The following is an 18782-nucleotide window of genomic DNA, read 5'->3' as shown; positions in this document are numbered from 1 at the left end:
ACTTTTTATTGAATCAGAAAAGCAAATACAAAGATAGGTGCAATTGGAAGGAGAGGAACACAAATACTTCTAGATGATACTGTCTTAAAACAAAAAAAAAAAGTCAGAAAAAGCAAACAGAGAGATGATGTGTGTTAACTCTAGTATCAAGAGGAAGTTGGCAGTGGGTATTTCCACCTATGTTAAGCAAACCAGAAATAGACTACATATGTACATGTGTGTTGACTTATATATTTCAATGCAGTAATGAAAATATATCTAGAATCACTTTTTGATGTTTTCCATTGTAGGATCTGAGATGGTTAATTTTGATGGAAAAAGTTTCTTATTGTACACAATTAATCAGAAATCCATCAGTTCAATGAAGGAGATCATTACTTTGAAATTTAAAACCAGGCAGAGTGATGGGATTCTACTCCACAGAGAAGGACAAAATGGCAAACATATCACCCTAGAATTAGTTAAAGGAAAACTCATCTTGTTCTTTAATTCAGGTAAAAGGACAAGGAATTGCTTTTTAAAATGTGATTACTTAGATGAAAATGCTTTTTATACTTTTTTTTTCTTAAGCAGTTAATTTAAACTGAAACCAATCCATTTAAGAATGAAAGAAGGTCTTATAAATAATTCCTTGGAGTGATTGGTACAAACAAGAGCTGTCTAAGCAAGGGGAACGTGTTCATCCTACAGTTGTGGCATCTTAGCGGCTACATGTCTGTCTTAACCATGTATTTATGTAAACAGTATTATAGTTTGATAATTGTATAGAGCCATCATCAGCTGTCCAATAAATAACCTGATAATATCATAAAGATGAATGGATGATTGTAAAATTTTGAGATAGTAGCATTACTTTTCTTCTTTCCTAAGAAGAAAATATTTTTACATTAAGTGAAAATGTCATTAGAAACATTGAATGAATGTGAAATATACAGGGAGATTCCCTGATCCTTACTTTTTATTGAATCAGAAAAGCAAATACAAAGAACAACAAATAAGAGAAGAAATTGCTCAAAGGTCAAAACTATATTGTGTTTAGGATTAACATTAAACTATCTAACTAGCTTTTTGGATAGGAGGATATAAGGAAAGAGTAATTGCTGTGACAAATCTCCCAGTAGAAACCATAGTATTGAATGGGTGGAATAATACTGCATTGACTTTTACTCTCTTCTCAGGTGGTGCTAACCTGCCCTCCCTAGATGCCCAGGTGACCCTCACCTTGGGCAGTCTGCTGGATGACCAACACTGGCATTCTGTCCTCATTGAGGTCCTCAACACACACATCAATTTCACAGTGGACAAACATACTCACCGTTTCCAGGCAGAGGGAGAGGCCAGCCTTTTAGATCTTGATTATAAGGTGTGGACATTATAGATTTTGCACTTAAATGAAATATAACCCTCTAGAGAAAGAACTGCTACATTGAATACATACTCTTTCCTAGGAATTCAGAATCTGGTGAATTATTTCCTATGGATTATTATCACACAGTAGGTTGAACACTGCTTATCAACAAGGTACATTCTGAGAAATGCATCATTAGGTGATTTAATTGTAGTGTGAACATTTTAGAGTGTACTTACACCAACGTATATGACTATGGCATCACCAGGCAACATATTCTTATGGGATGCCCACAAATGTGAGGGCCATCATTGAACGTAATTGTAATTCGGCGCATGATGGCACAAATATACACTATTGAGACATTTTATCCTTATGGATGTTAGTCCTCAGATGAGAATAAGCACTCATGCCAGGAAGTTAGCATGTTTTTGGATGAAAAGCTATAAATAAATACAAAAAACCAATATTTTAAGGCATTCTTTCAGATAAGTCTTCTGTATTATATCTAGTGTTTTTGAATGTGAGCCCTGGAAATTTCTTTTGCTTATGGGATAGTAGTAAACAGAATTAGTGACCTGGGATAACCTGGAGAAACAATCAACAAGTATCCTGATGTATTAACGAGAGACAAATGCAGACAAATCAAAATAAATGTTTCTTAGTATTTCTGAAGCCTTAACAATGTTAGCAGTGTATTGCCCACATACATCTACTCCACACTGAAATGCAGCATTTGATTTTTTTCTGATGATTCTGCTCAGCACATGTATCAGATAGAACAAGAAAACCAGAAAATATTGACATTCATTTGACCTCAGTGGTGGAGATCAATGGAAGATCCTGCTCTTGAATAAGATTATCAATGAATAGACTTTTCCAACCTAAAAATGATATGGAAAAGGCCAGTGCCCTAAAATCTTGGCTACTATAAAGGTTGGCAAAGTCAAATGCCTTCATAGTAGGTGTCATGTCCACAGCCCCAATTGTACCAGGGCACAGTGGGGTAGGTTGTGGGAAAGCCAAAGAAAGTGCCCAGAGATAGCATGAAAGACATGTGATTTATTGGGAAACCCTCACAACAGATCAGTGCTACCTCCAAAAAGAGTTCAGTGTTGACGGGATTGCAGATAGCACTTTTGCCTTTCATGGTGCTTTGACAACTGGTGCCTCTGTTCCTCATGGCACTTTGTCCGGTGGTGGTGGCTGGACTATTAACACATATTCTTCTTTCCACAGTATGCTCAATCTATGCTGATCCCTACTCAGAGAGGGGTTTTATATCTTAGACTGCAGAAGCAGTGCATTCATCAGCATTAGCTGATTAGTTAGCATGTCTAACCAGCATCCTAAGGAGTACTGTCTGGGTGTACATGTAAGAAAATAGCTGTCTACAGTAGCACTTAGTAGCCCTACTTCCCATTTTGTGTAAGAGAAAGCCCAGTTCCTTTAAGATAATATATAACAGGACTTTCCAGCCCAGGCTTGCTCTCAGGGTTCCCTTAACTTGGCAAGGATTTTGGGAACAGAAAGGGGGCATTCAGTAACATGCAGTTTTACTCTTCCCCTTTTCTTTAGGGATGATACACTGGGATAAGTTGTTACACAGATCATCATGGAAATAAGGATACAATATTCTCATCTAAAAATGATGACAAGAATCATATGACTAGAGAATTGAGTCTCTCTATAATAAAGACAATGATAAATCTGCATTTTAAAATTTTATTTGTAATTAATATGACAATATAATATGCAAAGCAAATTTGAAGATCATTAATGTTTTGAGCAGATAATCAGAAAATAATTAAATAATATTATTTATATCATTTTATTCTTTCTAAGATCAGCTTTGGAGGGATTCCTGGACTTGGAAAATCAGTGGTGTTCCCACATAAAAGCTTCAATGGGTGTTTTGAAAATCTCTTTTATAATGGAGTGGATATCATTGATTTGTCCAAGAAACACAAACCAGAGATACTCATCATGGTAAGAAAGTCCAAATGTGTGCTTTAGTAGAGAAAAGAGGTGCAATTTGTTTTGTTGATTCCGTTTTAAAATATATTTCTTCTAAAGGTACAAATCATACATATTTTTTGTTTATGTTTGATATAATTTTTCTATATATATGAAATGGATACATAATGTTACAAAAAATGAAATGAGATTATGTAACAGTTTTTAATACACTTTTTGTGGTAATAAGAATACTTAACATGAGATCCACTTTCTTAAGAAATTCTTAAGTGTGCAATAACGTATTAACTATAGGCAGATCTGTAGAATTTATTTATCTTCCTTAACTGAAACTTACATGAGTTATGTGGCAAATCCCCATTTTCCTCTGCTCTTATTCCCTGGTAACTACCATTCTATTCTCTGCTTCTCTGAGTTTGACTGTTTTATATAACCCATTTAAGTGGAATCATGCAGTATATGTCCTTCTGCAAATGGCTTATTTCTCTTAGCATAATGTTATCCTGGTTCATATATATATATATATATATATATATATATAGCTGCATATGGCAGGATTTCCTTTTAAAAGTTGAATAATATTCCACTTTGTGTGTGTTTTCTATATCCACTCATCCTCTGATAGATGTTTATATTGTTTCTACATTTGGGCTATTGTGAATAATGGTAGTAAACATGGGAGTGAAAAATATTTTTGAGATCTTCATTTCAAATCTTTCAAATAAATACCCAGAAATGGGATTGCTGGATCATTTGGTAGTTGTAGTCTTCACCTTTTGAGGAACCTCCACTTGACTTTCCCTAGTGACTGCATCATTTTATATTCCCACCAACATACTGGTTTTGCTGTTGAGTTTCTGGAGTTCCTTGTATGTTTTGGAAGTTAATCATTTGTCAGATATACGGTGGGTAAACCTCTTCCTCCACAGGATACCTTTTCACTCCTGGTTGTTTCCTTTGTTCTACAGTACTGTTTTTAGTTTGAGGTACTCCCACTTGTCTATTTTTGCTTATATTATTGTATTTCTAGTGTCATAACCAAGAAATAATTGCCAAGGCCATGTCATAAAGCTTTCCCCTGTTTTGTCTTATGGTTTTGCAGTTCTTGGTCTTACATTTACTGTGCCTTTAATCTATTTTGAGTAGAGTTTTGCTTATGGTGCCCAACAGAGTCCAATATACAGTTTTCCCCACACCAATTATTGCAGAGACCATCCTTTCCCTGTGATATATTCTGGGCACTCTTGTGGAACATCGGGTGCCTGTATATGTGTGGATTTATTTTTGGTTTTTATTCTGTTTCTTTTGTTGATATGTTTATCTTCATGCTCATACCATTATCTTTCAATTACTGTAACTTTAATATATATATTGAAAACAAAATATATGATGTCTCCAGCTCTCTTCTTTTTTTTCTCAAGATTGCTTTGGCTATATAGGATCTTCTATGGTTCTATATGAAATTTAGGGCTATTTTCTATTTCAATAAAAAATGCCATAGGGATTTTGGTAATGAATGGATTGACTCTGTATATTACTTTGTATAGTATTGCCATTTTAACAGTACTATTGTACCATTCATGAACATGACATGTTTCTCTGTCTTATTTATTTTATCTTTGTTTTGGAGTTTTCTATATACTCCAAGTTTTCATGTTTTCTTACCTGCTTAGTTAAGTTTATCCTCAGTGTTTTATTCTTCTTGATGGTACTGTAAATGAGAGTGCTTTCTTAATTTCTCTGTTTGTCAGCTTTCTGTCACTGTGACAATATACTTGTGATTATCAATTTATAAGGAAGAAAGGTTTATTTTGGCTCATAGTTTCATACTATGGTCACTGGACCATAGAGAGAACCAGGCTTGTAACACATGAGCCTTGAGGGAGCATTAGGACTCCAGCTTCTTCTTTTTGCTCTCTTTGCTTCCTAGCTGCCATGAGGTGAATAGGCCTCCTTGGTCATATGCTTTCACCATGATATACTTTCTCACAATAGGCCCAAAGCAGCAGAGTCAAGCAACCCATAGACTGAAATCTCTGAAACTGTGAGCCAAAATAAATCTTCCCTTCTTATGAGTTGATTGGTATTCTGTCACACTTAGTCAGAAAGCTGACTAACACAGAAACACAACAGATTATTTTTGTGTTGATGTTTTTTATCCTACAACTTCATTACTTTTTCTCATTAATTATAGTTTTTAAAAATATTTTTATTATTGGTGAGCCTTCCTTTCTTCCTTCCTTCCTTTCTTCCTTTCGCGCTGAGAATCCAATGCCTCACACATGCTAGGCAAGTGCTCTACCACTGAGCCACAACCTCAGCCCTAATTACAATTTTTTAAATATTTAGTATCTTTTCTAAGGTGTCACCTGCAAAAAGTGATAACTTTACCTCTTCCTTTCCAATTCAGGTGCTTTTTGTTTCTTTATCTTGCCTAATTGCTGACTCTGGTTTTTATTAAGATGTTGACTATAAATGGTAGGGCATTCTTGCTTTATTCTTCAAGGAAAAACTTTTATTTTTTTTTTTTTTACCATTGAGCATATTAGCTGTAGGTTTTCTACATATGACTTTTATTATGTTGAGGTTATATCCTTCTATTCTTAATTGTTGGAGTTTTTAGCATGAAATGGTGTTGAATTTTCTCAAATGCCTTCTGTGCATCAATTGAAATAATCAAGTGATTCTTTAAATCCTTTGTTCTATTTATTTAGTCTATTACATTAATTGATTTTCATATATTGACCCACCCTTATATCCCAAGAGTAAATCCCACTTAGTCATAATGTGTTATTCCTTTAATCATGTTGTTGAATTCAGTTCTCTTATATTTTGTTGTATATTTTTTCTGTGTTCATCAGAAGTATTATTTTGTGGTTTTGTTTTATAAATCATCTATAATTTTAGTTGTAGGGGTGTTGCTGGTCTCTGCATGAGTTTGGAAATGTTCTCTTCTATGTTTTTAAAAGAGTTTGAGAAGAATTGGCTTCAATTCTTTAAATATTTCTTTGGTGGGATATTTTAATCATCATTTCAGGATTCTTACTATTCTAGTTCCAGATCTATTGAGATTGCCTCTTTCTTCATCACTTGTTATTTTTTAAAAAATATTTATTTTTTTAGTTGTACACAATGCCTTTATTTTTATTTGTTTTTATGTAGTGCTGAGGATCGAACCCAGGGCCTCACGTGTGCTAGGCGAGTGCTCTACCGCTGAGCCACAACCCCAGACCCTCATCACTTGTTATTAATAGGTTATACCTTTGTGGAAATTTATGCATTTCTTCTATGTCATCAAATTTATTGGCATTTAATTGATCTTACAGTCTCTTAGTATCCTTTTAATTTGTGTGTTATCAGTTATAATGCCTTTTCTTTCATATCTGGTCTTATTTATTTCAGTTTTCCCTTTTATCTTGTGTAACTAAAACTGTGTGAATTTTCTCAATTTTTTTTTCAAAAAACCAACTTAATTTTATTAATTTTTCTATTCTTTCCTTCATTGGTTTATCTTCTAACCTTTATAATTTCATTTATTTGATGAGGTGGGTGGGCTTTGTTTCTTTGCCTAGTTCTTTGAGTTATAAAGTTTGGTTTTTGTTTTATATCTTCCTTCATTTTCAGAGTGGGCATGAATTATCATGTTCTATTCCATAAATTGTGACATGGAGTGTTCTCATGTTCATTTGTCTCGTGGTATTTTCTAATTCCTTTTTCTTTCTTTCTTTTTAAAAAAAATTGTAGTTGTAGATAGACAGCATGCGTTTACTTTATTTGTTTGTCTTTATGTGGTGCTGAGGATTGAACTCAGTGCCTCACACATGCCAGGCAAGTGCTCTGTCACTGAGCTACAGCCCCAGCCCTAATTCCTTTTTCAATGTATGCTTTGATGCACTGGATTATTCCAGAGACCTTTTATTACCAGGAGTGGTAGCACATGTTTTTAATTCTAATTCCTGAGGAGACTGAGGCAGGAGGATCAGAAGATCAAGGTCTGCTTGGGAAATTTAGCAAAATTTCCCAAAATAAAAATAAAATTGGGGGAAAAAAAAAGAAACAGTGGGCACGTAGCTTAGTGGTAAAGTGCATGCCTGCATGCCTTACATATATGGTGCCCTGGTTTCAGACCCCAGTACCAAAAACAAACAAACAATCAAATAGAAAAAGGCATAGTGTTTAATTTTTACACATTTGTGAATTTTCCAGTTTTCCTTCACCTGTTGAATTCCAGTTTATTCCATAGTGATCAGAAAAGAACTTTTTAATGAGTTTAGTCTTAAATTTGTTATGACTTGTTTGTGACCTAGTATGTGATCTATCCTAGAGAAAGTTTCATATGTGTTTGAGAAGAATGTGTATTCTGCTATTGAGTAGAATTCACTGTGTATACAATTTGGTGTACATTGTTGTTCAAATATACTGTTTCTTTTTTGATTTTCTGTGGTGATGGTTCTATCCAGTTTTGAAAGTTGGACATTGAAGTATCCTACTATATTGAATTGCTTCAGTTGTGTCAATGTTTGCTTTATATATTTAGGTTCTCTGATGTTAGTACATTTATTTTTATAATTATCGTATCTTACTGGTGAATTGACACTTATTATTCTTTGATGTTATTAAAGTTTTGTCTCTGGTAATACTTTTTGACTCAAAATTTATTTTGGTTGATATATATTTAGCCACCCATGCTGTATTTTGGTTATAACTTGCATGGAATATTTTGTTGCATTACTTAACTCAGACTGTATCTGTTCTTATATGTAAACCTGAGTCTCTTGTAGAAACACATATTTGGATCTTGATTTTTCATCTGTTCAATCACTCTTGTGTCTTTTGGTTGAGGAATTTAATTTATTCATAGTAAAGCAATCATTAATGAGGAAGGTGAATATTTTTGCTTATAGCATTTCTAACACTAAATGTGTGTGGTATCTTTCCTTCTGATGCCAAATTTATGTTACCTTTTCTAACACCAGTTCTCCAATTCTTGGACACCAGCTGTGTGTCCTACAATTCAGAGCAATTCTGGTACTTGGTACTCCAAATTAGTGTCATACTCCATACTCTTAAGGAATCAGTCTTACAAGACTGTCCTTTCTTAAAATGACATTTGCAAGTACCCTGTCTCTGGGTTACCCATACTTTTGTCAAAGTTGCCTACAAAGTCATCACAGTTCCCCCAGTTCAGGTTCACTAATCTGCAAGAATAGCTCACAAAACTCTGGAAAACACTTTACTTGCTATCACTAGTTTATTTTAAAAGTTACTCACTAATAAGCAGCCAGATGAGGTACTTAGGATAAATTATGGAAGAGTTCTAAACATAAGAGCTTTTGACATCATGGTTTAGGACACACTACATTCCTGACATTCCTGACACATGGATACTTGCATGCTCTCCAAACCCTTTGTTTAATGATTTTTATGGATTTTTAAAAAAAAAATATTTATTTTTTAATTGAAGTTAGACACAATACCTTTATTTAATTTATTTATTTTTATGTGGTGCTGAGGATCGAACCCAGGGCCTCACATATGCTAGGCGAGCACTCTACCGCTGAGCCACAACCCCAGCTCCTTTTTGGATGTTTTTTGACATTGATAGATAGAGTAAGCCAATAGCTCTTGGATTAATTTCAACCTTCATCTTTTCTTGCCTTCCAGGACCTCAAGTTATGCAGTGGAAATTTCCATGCCTCTAATGATTCCTTGGTCTTCCTGGCAACTAGCTCCGATCTTGCAGGTACATAGGAGTAGCACTCAGTTACCAGACTTCTCTTGAGTGTACAGAAGGCACTTAGAGCTCAAGGATTATAGGAACTATGTATCAGGAACCATACCAAATGTTTAATTTTTATTGTATCACAGAAAGAGGTTACTAGCATTTTGTTAAAGGTTTGCTACCTATCTTATATGTCTTTTGTCCTTGTTTTCCTTTTATACTGTCTTCCTTTTTTTAAATTTTTTTTATGGTGAGATGCTTTGATTTCTTTCTTTATTTTCCATACCTTCATTGTGATTACAATTAGAATTAACTAAAATATTGTATAGTTATAACAGTCTACTTCATCTAATCAACCTCAATTGCATATAAAAACTACATTATTAATTTTCTCCATAGACTTTATATTATTAATATCAAAATTTACATCATTTTGCATTGTGTAACCATGAAGATATTTTATATAATTGTTTTAAAAATTTTTGTCTTTAACTTTTATACTAGAATTGAAAAAGCAATTTCCACAGTACTGTTACAATGTTACATTATTCTGTACTTATTTATGTATTTACCTTTAGCAGCAAGTTTTATACTTCCATATGCATTGATGGTGCTTCTTAGCTTTGTTTTTTTTTTTCAACTTGAAGAATTCTCTTTTTTAACATTTCTTGTAAGACTGATCTTGTAATAATAGACTTTTTCAGGTTTGTTTGGGTATATCGTTATGTCTCTTCAATTTTAAAGGACAGTTTTACCAAGTATTGTATTCTTGGTTGGCAGTTTTTACCTTTCTGCATTTTGAAATATTCCACTGCCTTTCAAAGTTTCTGCTGAAAAACCCAGTGACTGTCTTGAGGAAGTTCTCTTCTATGTGACATGTCCCTTTTCATTGGCTGATCTCACAATTCTCTTTGTGTCTGACTTTTCACAATTTGATTGTAATGTCTCTCACTGTGGAATTGTTTTGTTCCTCTTATTTGGATTTCCTAAATGTAGATATTCCTTTTTTTTCCCAAATTTCAGAAGTTTTTTTTCCATTATTTTTTTGAGTAAGTTTTTGTCTTTGTCTTTTCTTTCTTGGACATTCATAATTGTATATATTGGTTTATTCAATGGTGTCCTATAAGCCACCAAGATTTTTCTTTATTCTTTTTCACTTTTTTTTTCCTATTATGCCATTGACTGGCTTATATCAAATGACCTGTTTTCAAATCCAGTGATTCTTCTGCTTGATCTAGTATGATGTTTTGATGTAGATTGAATTTTTCTATTGAATTTTTTTCATTTCAGTTACTGTTTTCTTTCAGGTCAAGAGTTCTTTTGGCTCATATGAATTTTTGCTAAAATTTCATTTTGTTCATGCATTTGTCTCCCAAGTTCATTTTGAACACTGCCAGGAAATTCATATGTTACGTGTCAGTAAAATTGGGGTCTTGGAGTTTTATCTTGTTCCTTTTGGACAGGCATGTTTTCCTAATTGTTCATTTTCCTTGTCTCTTAGTGTCAGTACCTGCACATTAGAACAAACAACCATCTTTTCCAGTCTTCATGAACAAGATTTGTATACAACAAGACCCTCAGTAGGAAGCCCTGCCAGGGACCTTTCAAACTCTCTGTATATGTGTCTTTGCTGGATTTATTTGCGTAAACTGCCAGTTAGGAGATTTGCCTGTTTCTTTTATCTTTCTTTCTTTAATTCACAATCTTTTGATGCTTCTATTTTCTGTCTGTGGTATCACTAGTTTTCTGATGCAGCAGCACACCAGGACTCCTTTGAGTTCTCAGAGGCACACAGACATCTAGATTACACCAGGTCTCATGAATGCTCTGAAAATGGTAAGACTGAAGCCAGTTCTGATATTTGGCATATGTTTCTTTCTCCTCTCTTCTTCCCAGAGATAAGCCAGACTCTGGGATTCTCAATGATTATTTTGTGCTGACCAGGAGAAGGGCTCTGGCAGATGACTGCATAGTAGTCCAACCTTTGCCTTTATTCTCAGTGGCCCGCATGCATCTAGAATATGCTGGGTCCCGTCAGTGCTCTTAGACAGGTGAGATAAAGTCAGTCCCTTATACAGCCTCTGAAAATTTTGGAACATTGCATACTTGATCCACCTCTTTCCTTCCAAAGAGAAGCTGAGATTTTGTGATTTCTTTACCCACTTTATCATACAATGAAGACAGGTTATGATAATTACTTACATGATAGTCTAATCTGCCACCTTTTCCCCCAATGGCTAACAGGTATCTAAAAAATGTGCCAGGTCCAATCAGTGCTCCAGGAGAAACAAGATATAAGCCAGTCTCTCTGGCAGCCCCTGAAAAAGTTGGAAACTTATACATACAGTCCAATCCTTTTTCTCTTCAGGAACTGGAATTTGGTAGTTTTTAACCTTCTTCATTTTCTGCTCTACTGAAGTTGAGAGTCTATAGCAGGTGCTTGCTTGCTCGTCCAAGCTGCCACCTTTGTTCTCAATGTCTCCTAGATTTCCACAACATGCCAGCTTCTAACTTGCTTCAAGATAGGTGAGAAGGAACCAGTCTGTTGGGCAGAAGCCTATCCCTGGAAAATTTGGAATGTTGTACACAAAATCCATCTCTTTCCCTCCCCATGAAGAACCTGGGATTTGGGGGTTTCAGCAGTGCACTCTGTGCTGAGCCCTGGGGAGGTACCATAAGGAGTACCTGCTTGATAGATATCTTCCGTACTGCTCTTTTTGTTCTCATCCAGGGTCCCTTCTTTTCAGGGTTCAGATTCAGGTAAGAAGTAAACCAGTCCCTTGGGCAACCCTCAGGAAACTCAGAAAATTGGACTTGGATGTACAGATCAGACCCTTCCTTCCTCCCTGGGAAGAAGCTAAGTGCTGCAGGTTCCTAGCGCTCTTTTGGCACTGTGTTGGGAAAGGGATTATGTTGTGAGGGTTTTATGGATTTTGCTACCAGCTTCAATGTAGTTAGTTTCATGCTTCTCTCATGAGAAATCTGGTTTTTGATTTTTCACAAAGGGAGTCTATCTCTGTGTCTTTGCATCTTTGTGTCTTGGGGAGGCGAGAAGGAAAGGCAAGCACTTCCCATACCATTTCTCTGAGGTCACCTCCCAGTTTTTCTTTCTGCTTAGCTTTTTTTGCTTTCCTTCTGCCTTCTCCCTGAAGAGCTGCATTTCCTCCCAACACTGTCATGTTACTGGGCTAGTTTACCTGCCTTATTGCATCCAGCACGATCAAATCCCAGGTAGATATGTCACAGGCTCATATTCACACACATGTTTATTAATACTTACCAATCTGAATTTGGCAGTATTTACAAATATGTTTCTCTGCATCTTTTGACTCAGTAACACATTTTGGGAAATTTTCTTGAGTTACAATATATAGTTCCATTTTATAATGGTTATGTAATATTCCATTATGAAATTGTTTCATTATTTTCTTCTTTTTCCTATTGAGGGTAAGTTATCTTAGTTCTACTTTTTCCCACTACAAATATTTGCACATGTTTTCAGATATTGAGGCTTTTATTTTGATGGGATAAAGTTTCTAGAGTAGAATTTCATAGCCAAAAGATTTCTCATAGTTTTAAGTTTGAATAAATGTCACATTGCTTTCCTCATATTGTAAGAATATAATTTACCCACAGAATGTGACAATGCTTACCAATCATGTCCCAGCCAGCCATGTGTGTTAAGCACCATTTAGACTTTGCCAGCTCAGTGGAGTGAAGGAATGTCTCTTTCCTAGTTCATGCTTATCTGACTATTGGCAAATTAATCTTTGGGCATATTTATTGTCCATTTGGATTAGCTTTTCTGATCATTGTTCATTTTTATTTTTTAAGTTTTTTTACATTTTCTTCTCAGAGGATTATATTTGATAGATAACCTTACTTTTCAGATTTATCAATTTTCCATTTAATATTTTAGGATACACTGAGTATATATATATAGTGTATGTGTGTGTGTATTTATTTATTTATGGTCAATATACCTGTGTATTTCTTCATAGCATTGGAGTGTTCTGTCTTTGGTATGCTTCTAAAATGACAGAATCTATATAGTCTCATGGATTTTATTGCAAAATTTTAAATTAGATATCTTTATTTAAAATCTTTGGTTAACTGAAATGTATTCTTTATGTGATATAAGATATAGACACATTTTTATATTATACCTCTGGATACCCATTTGTTCCTGTGCTGCTTGCTAATACAACTTTCTCCACAATGAGTTGAATCGTAATCTTCAGAACATACTAACTGTGCATATGTTCTCTTTTTGTGGCTTAATTATTCTGTACATTAGTTTGTCTAATTGTCTATACCAGTGCCACATTGACTAAATTTGGTGATTTGGTAGTATGTTTTGGTATCTGGTAAGTTTTATCTGTTTTTCTTTGAATGATACATTTTGGAGAGGAAGGGCAATTTTGAGACATGTATTCTTCCATGTGAAATTTGTGAAAATATATGTAATTCCGGGGGAAAAACTCTTCTTGTTTTTATTTTATTTGAATTAAATTTTTTATTCTGAAACACTCTGAATAAAAATAAATTTGGTCCTTAGAACAAGAGAGATAATCCAGAGATTAAAAACCCCCTCTAAAACATAAATACATGAAACAAAAGCATCTTATAAGACAGATCATACCTCAGCTGGAGCAACTAAGTGGCAATGTGGCCTAAGGGTCTGTGAATGCTTCTGAGAGGAGGCCAGCATGCCTCTTGGGACATCTGACCTATCAACTTTTTCTCAAGATAAATAGAAGCACATGTCCTACGTGAGATGTAGAACCTGTGGTCAGAGTGACCCCATTATTAGCATATTTATAGAATCAGTACAAGAAAGGAACAGTTCTTGGAGTAGGTGATCCTCAATGCCATCTTCCCATTGGGTAAGGTTATCTGGACAACTCGGGGAAGGAAAGTTGACTCATCTATTATCCCAGTTCAGCATAGGGATGGAGTGAATGTGGCTTGAGACTCTCTTATAGATGCGGAAGAAACAGGGAGGATGGAATTTTCCTAAGATTCAGACTGAGAAATAGGTTCAGTTATAACAGTGCCTTGATTTGAAGGACCTATCTCGGAAATACCATGGATTTTTGATGGGATAGTCTAATTTTTAAAGTCTGAATGTGTTAGAAGATGTATCAGAAGCTTTAAATCTTGGAAAGTAAATTGTTAATGTATTGCAAGTGCCACCACCACACCTTCCTAATATCCTCCTTTACTGTATTCACAGGGAAATGTGTCCTTCTCGTGTTCACATCCTCAAACTGTCCCTGTGACTTTTCTGAGCTCAAGGAGTTATTTGGCTCTGCCTCACCCCACTGGAGGGAACTCAATAGCTGTCACTTTCCAATTTCGAACATGGAACTGAGCGGGGCTGTTGCTGAAAAGTCAGTTTCTACACTGGTCAGGGGCTCTTGTCCTTGTTCTTAGTGATGGAAAACTCAAGCTGAGCCTCTGCCCACCTGGCCAGCCAGTGAGAGCCGTCATAGCAGGTAAGACATCACAGTGCCTTTATATAGCCATCAACATCCTTACCCATAAGCCTGAGAGCAGTCATTTTTGAATGAATAAAAAAATTGAAACAATGAGATATTCATAATATCAGTAGAACTAACTACAGATTCTATTTTCCTTTTTAAATGGGAAACTCTACGTTGCTCATGGTTGAGTCAATGTGACATAAGTCTGTTTACATGAAAGTATAGTTGTTACAGAGTTTAAAATGTGACTTTTATTATCTTAATTTGAGGGTTGGCAATCAGAGGTAAACTTGAAACACTAGAAAACATTAGCCTGATCCTAGATAGTCTTGAGAAAATGGTTGGATCTCTTTTAACTGTCTTTCACACCCACACACTCTCTGATTATCAAAATACAGACAGTCTGGGACTTAGAATAGTTTGACATAATATTTTTCAACTTTACAATGGTGCAAAACCCATATTCATTTCGTAGAAATCATGCTTTGAACTTATAATTTTGACCTCCCTTGCCAGTCAGGTATATGGCAGATGCTCTCTCAGTGCTGGCAGCAGCAGCCAGCCATGTTACCTAGGGAGTCTTGTTATCACAGAGGCCAACAACCAACACTGTGCAGTGTTCTGTGAGGCCAGTGGGTTTTTTGGATACAGGCATTTGATAAATTAAATGAGATATTCAACACTTTATTATAAAAATGGGTTTTATCTTATTTTTTTTCAAGTATAAGCTAAAGTATGTTCTTAGCATGCTTAACATAGGCCAGTGTAAGTTATGATGTTTTGTAGGTTAATTAGGTTTGTTAAAAGAATTTTTGGCTGTGATATTTTCAACTTAAGATGGGTTTATTGGGAGGTAATTCCATAGTAATTTGAGGAGTGTCTATAATTTAAGTTATATTTTTTCCCCTTCTGTCAGAGCAGCTACCTTGGGTAGAGGCTACATGTTGTGGAGTAAACCTCCTATAACTTGTAGAGAATATCATCTTTGAACATTAGGGACCATTTTGCATATGAGAATTAATGATGGTTTAAACTCAGCTGGAGCTGAGAATATGTCACTCCATGAATGTTGAATATGGAAGGGATATTTTGCTTAGGGTCTGAAAAGCTGGGAGTGAAAATAAAATTTTTCTTTCTTTTTATAAACCAAAAATTATTGACCACCAGCATACTGAATTTCCTTGTGAGCTGAACTGAGAGCATTAATTCAGTTAGTGACCCGAATCCTGGTTTGTTTAGCATTACAATCTGTATGCAATAGTAGCTGGAACTGTTTATATTTTTTACATGGAGATATAGGTTACCCCCATATGTATATATGTATACACACACACACACATATTAATTGAACTTTTTTTTGTTAGCCAGAACCCTTTTTCTTTTCTTTTCTTTTCTTTTTTTTTTTTTTTTTGTGTGTGGGTGGGGTGTCAGAGACTGTGAACCCAGGGCCTTGCACATGCCATACCACAATTTTTAAGTTAGAATCGTTACATGGAAAGACCACAAGAGTCCCCCCCCCATTTTGGTTTGTTCTCCTAGTTCTAGGATTATGGAATTTCTTTCAGAATTCTGTTTCAGAGTTAATTTCATCAAATATGTTTTAGCATCTTAGCAAAATCCTCTATCTTCTTGTTTACAGATGTTCTCACTTTCTAGAGCAGGATCTATGACTTTTGGGGTCATGTTAGAAACATGACCTACAAAAGAGAATTATGAGTCCCCAAAACCAAGTCACTAGTGGGAGATCAAGCAGAAGGAAAAAGCTGGTTTCTAGAGCATTTTCAGGAGTTGGATTTATGTGCTCATTTGGGCAAGGAATACTAAAATATAATAATTATATGTAAGACTGAACTTCAGCAGGAAGAAAGACCACATTTTATTTGGAGATTACATCTCCACTGGGCTACAAAATGACTTCTGATTCCTGCAGGTTGATTTTATCCTTAAAAAGCTGTGACTAGTCTGTACCTTTATAATTTATTAGATACATTAGTTAACTATGGGACCTCCCTCAGGTGATAAGATTAGACTCAAGCAGGTTTCATAGCATCCTAGAAATCAAGCATTCACTAATTTGTTGTTTTTAAGTGAATTAAACTTTTTCTCTGGGATCTTCTTATTTCTACAAGACAATTCCTAAAGATCTCAATTAATCACTCTTCCCTTCAGGGAAATGTGCATCTGCCCCCTGAAGTAACCTTTTGTCCATTAATGTCAGACTTGGTCAAGTGACACATTTTGGTAAATGGATTCTAAGTGGAAGTGACATTGACACATTGCAGTAGGAGCTTTAAGAGCCACAGCAAAACTCTGCCAAGTATTTTCTTCTCTAAGCCATGAAGAACTGCAGGCCATGCATTCATACTTGGTCTTAGGTGAAAAGATCACATGCCACAGAATGGATGCAGATCTGTTGCTTGGAACCACAGACAGATGAACCTTAGTTTGTTAGTCACTGACACATGGGTTGTTTGCTGCCACAAAATACTCTAGTGGAAGCTAATAAAAATTGCACTGGGCAATGTCCTGGGATGCTTGCTGTTCACTGATTCATCTCCCGCATGCCAGTATGAATTTTCATCATAAAGCCTTGTAATGGAGCCAGCAGGAGATAATTCCATCATGCTCAGTTGGTTGCCAGTCCATGACTCCACCACCCTCTGTTCCATCATCTTAAAGAAGATTAGATAGTTCATTTTAGGATGCAAGAGACTGACTGCTTGAGCAAGAACTAATATTTGTATTTAAAAAATAAAACTATAGTTATAGGTGAATATACTGTAGCAAATTTGGAAAAGAGAAAATGTAAAAATGACATAAAATGAAAACATAGTTTTCTCATCCAAATATGTAGTTTTTAAGAATACTTCTGCCAGCTGCCAGATGTGGTAGCCCAGGCCTGTAATCCCAGAAGCTTGGGAGGCTGAGGAAGGAGGATTGCAATTTCAAAGCCATCCTCGGTAACTTATCAAGGCTGTAAGCAACTTAACAAGAATCTGTCTCAAAATAAAATATTTTTAAAAAAGGGCTGGGGATGTTGCTCTGTGGTTCAGTGCCCCCAGGTTCAATCTCTGGTAACAACAAAAAAAGAATATATCTGCCAACATTTTTTGCATGTTTATATAAAACTTAAACACATCCACATATACCACATACATTTTAATGTAATGCTTTTTTAGCTTTACATTTTATTTTTATGAATATCTGTGCCTAATTAGTGCCTAAATTAGTATTTTTGTGAATGTTTGATTTGTTTATTATACCTGAGCATATCATTTTGTTTAAATTGTCTACTAAGATTATAAAAATTAACAATACATGCATGTAAGAAACATTTTTAATTTGAAATCTTGGATAATATCTGTACTTCTCAATAGCTATAAAGATATTATTTAACTAGATGAGACTAAACTATGCCCTGTGTTCTGTCATTGGAAATGTTTTCTCATCACAGGATAGTTCAAGGTCAGTTGTGGAAAATGTATTCCACAAAAGCCCTAGATAGAAGAAAGTACTCCTGTCTCCTGGTGTAGAATGCAGGACTGTCTGCTCTGTGTCTTTATCCCTTTTATTCTGATTTCTTTTTCTCCCCCTTCCCCCTTACTTGTCTGACTTAAAGAGTGATGAGAAAGTGAAAAACAGGGCTGGCAATGGGTATATAAACCACAATATTCCCAAATGAACAGAATAATTTTTGTTAGAACATAATAAGAACCAAACAAACCAGTCCGTAACCGGCCAACCAGAGACAAAGTCTCCCTTGAATCCCTAACCCAACTCAACAAGCCGCTGTCCAAGCTGACATGGACAATCCCTTCCTCTTGAGCAGGCTACAGGCTCACCTAATCACCTTCTCAGGATCTCCTACCAAAGCTCAAATCATTCCTCAGCCTTTCCCTGTCTCCCTTTGAGATCTCACACAGAAAAACAACCCGGGGCACTTGTGGTGGAACGTGGTGGTCTTTGACAAGCAGACTTGCCATTGTCTGCATCTACTGTTTTCAGGCACTGGTCCTGTACTGGGGTCTCTTATAACCCACTTTGTTTACCTCCAGGTGATGGATTAAATGATGGTCGGTGGCATTCTGTGTCCTTATCTGCTAATGGGAATCATTTGAGCCTGAAGGTGGACAATGATGTATCCTCTGCTGCCCATTCCCTTCGTGGGCAGATTCATTCTGCTAATACCTATTATTGGGGGTAAGTAAAAGGCACAGGCTATATTAATCAAACCTTATTTGTATCTTCC

General features: G+C 35.5%; 1 protein-coding gene across 1 annotated transcript in view; it reads left to right on the top strand.

Annotated features, from left to right (window-relative positions):
* Positions 1–18782, top strand: part of LOC114081103 (contactin-associated protein-like 3) — a 119617-nt gene that overhangs the window by 12057 nt on the left and 88778 nt on the right. Inside the window, 5 exon segments of the mRNA XM_071602604.1 lie at positions 291–494; positions 1179–1363; positions 3194–3337; positions 14284–14545; positions 18589–18733. Of these exon segments, the coding sequence (XP_071458705.1) occupies positions 291–494; positions 1179–1363; positions 3194–3337; positions 14284–14545; positions 18589–18733 (940 nt within the window).

The sequence above is a fragment of the Marmota flaviventris genome, chromosome 16, assembly GCF_047511675.1.
Source record: "Marmota flaviventris isolate mMarFla1 chromosome 16, mMarFla1.hap1, whole genome shotgun sequence".
Classification (NCBI taxonomy): Eukaryota; Metazoa; Chordata; class Mammalia; order Rodentia; family Sciuridae; genus Marmota; species Marmota flaviventris.
The sequence above is the reverse complement of the archived record's forward strand: the minus strand, read 5'-3'. Positions and strand labels throughout refer to the sequence as shown.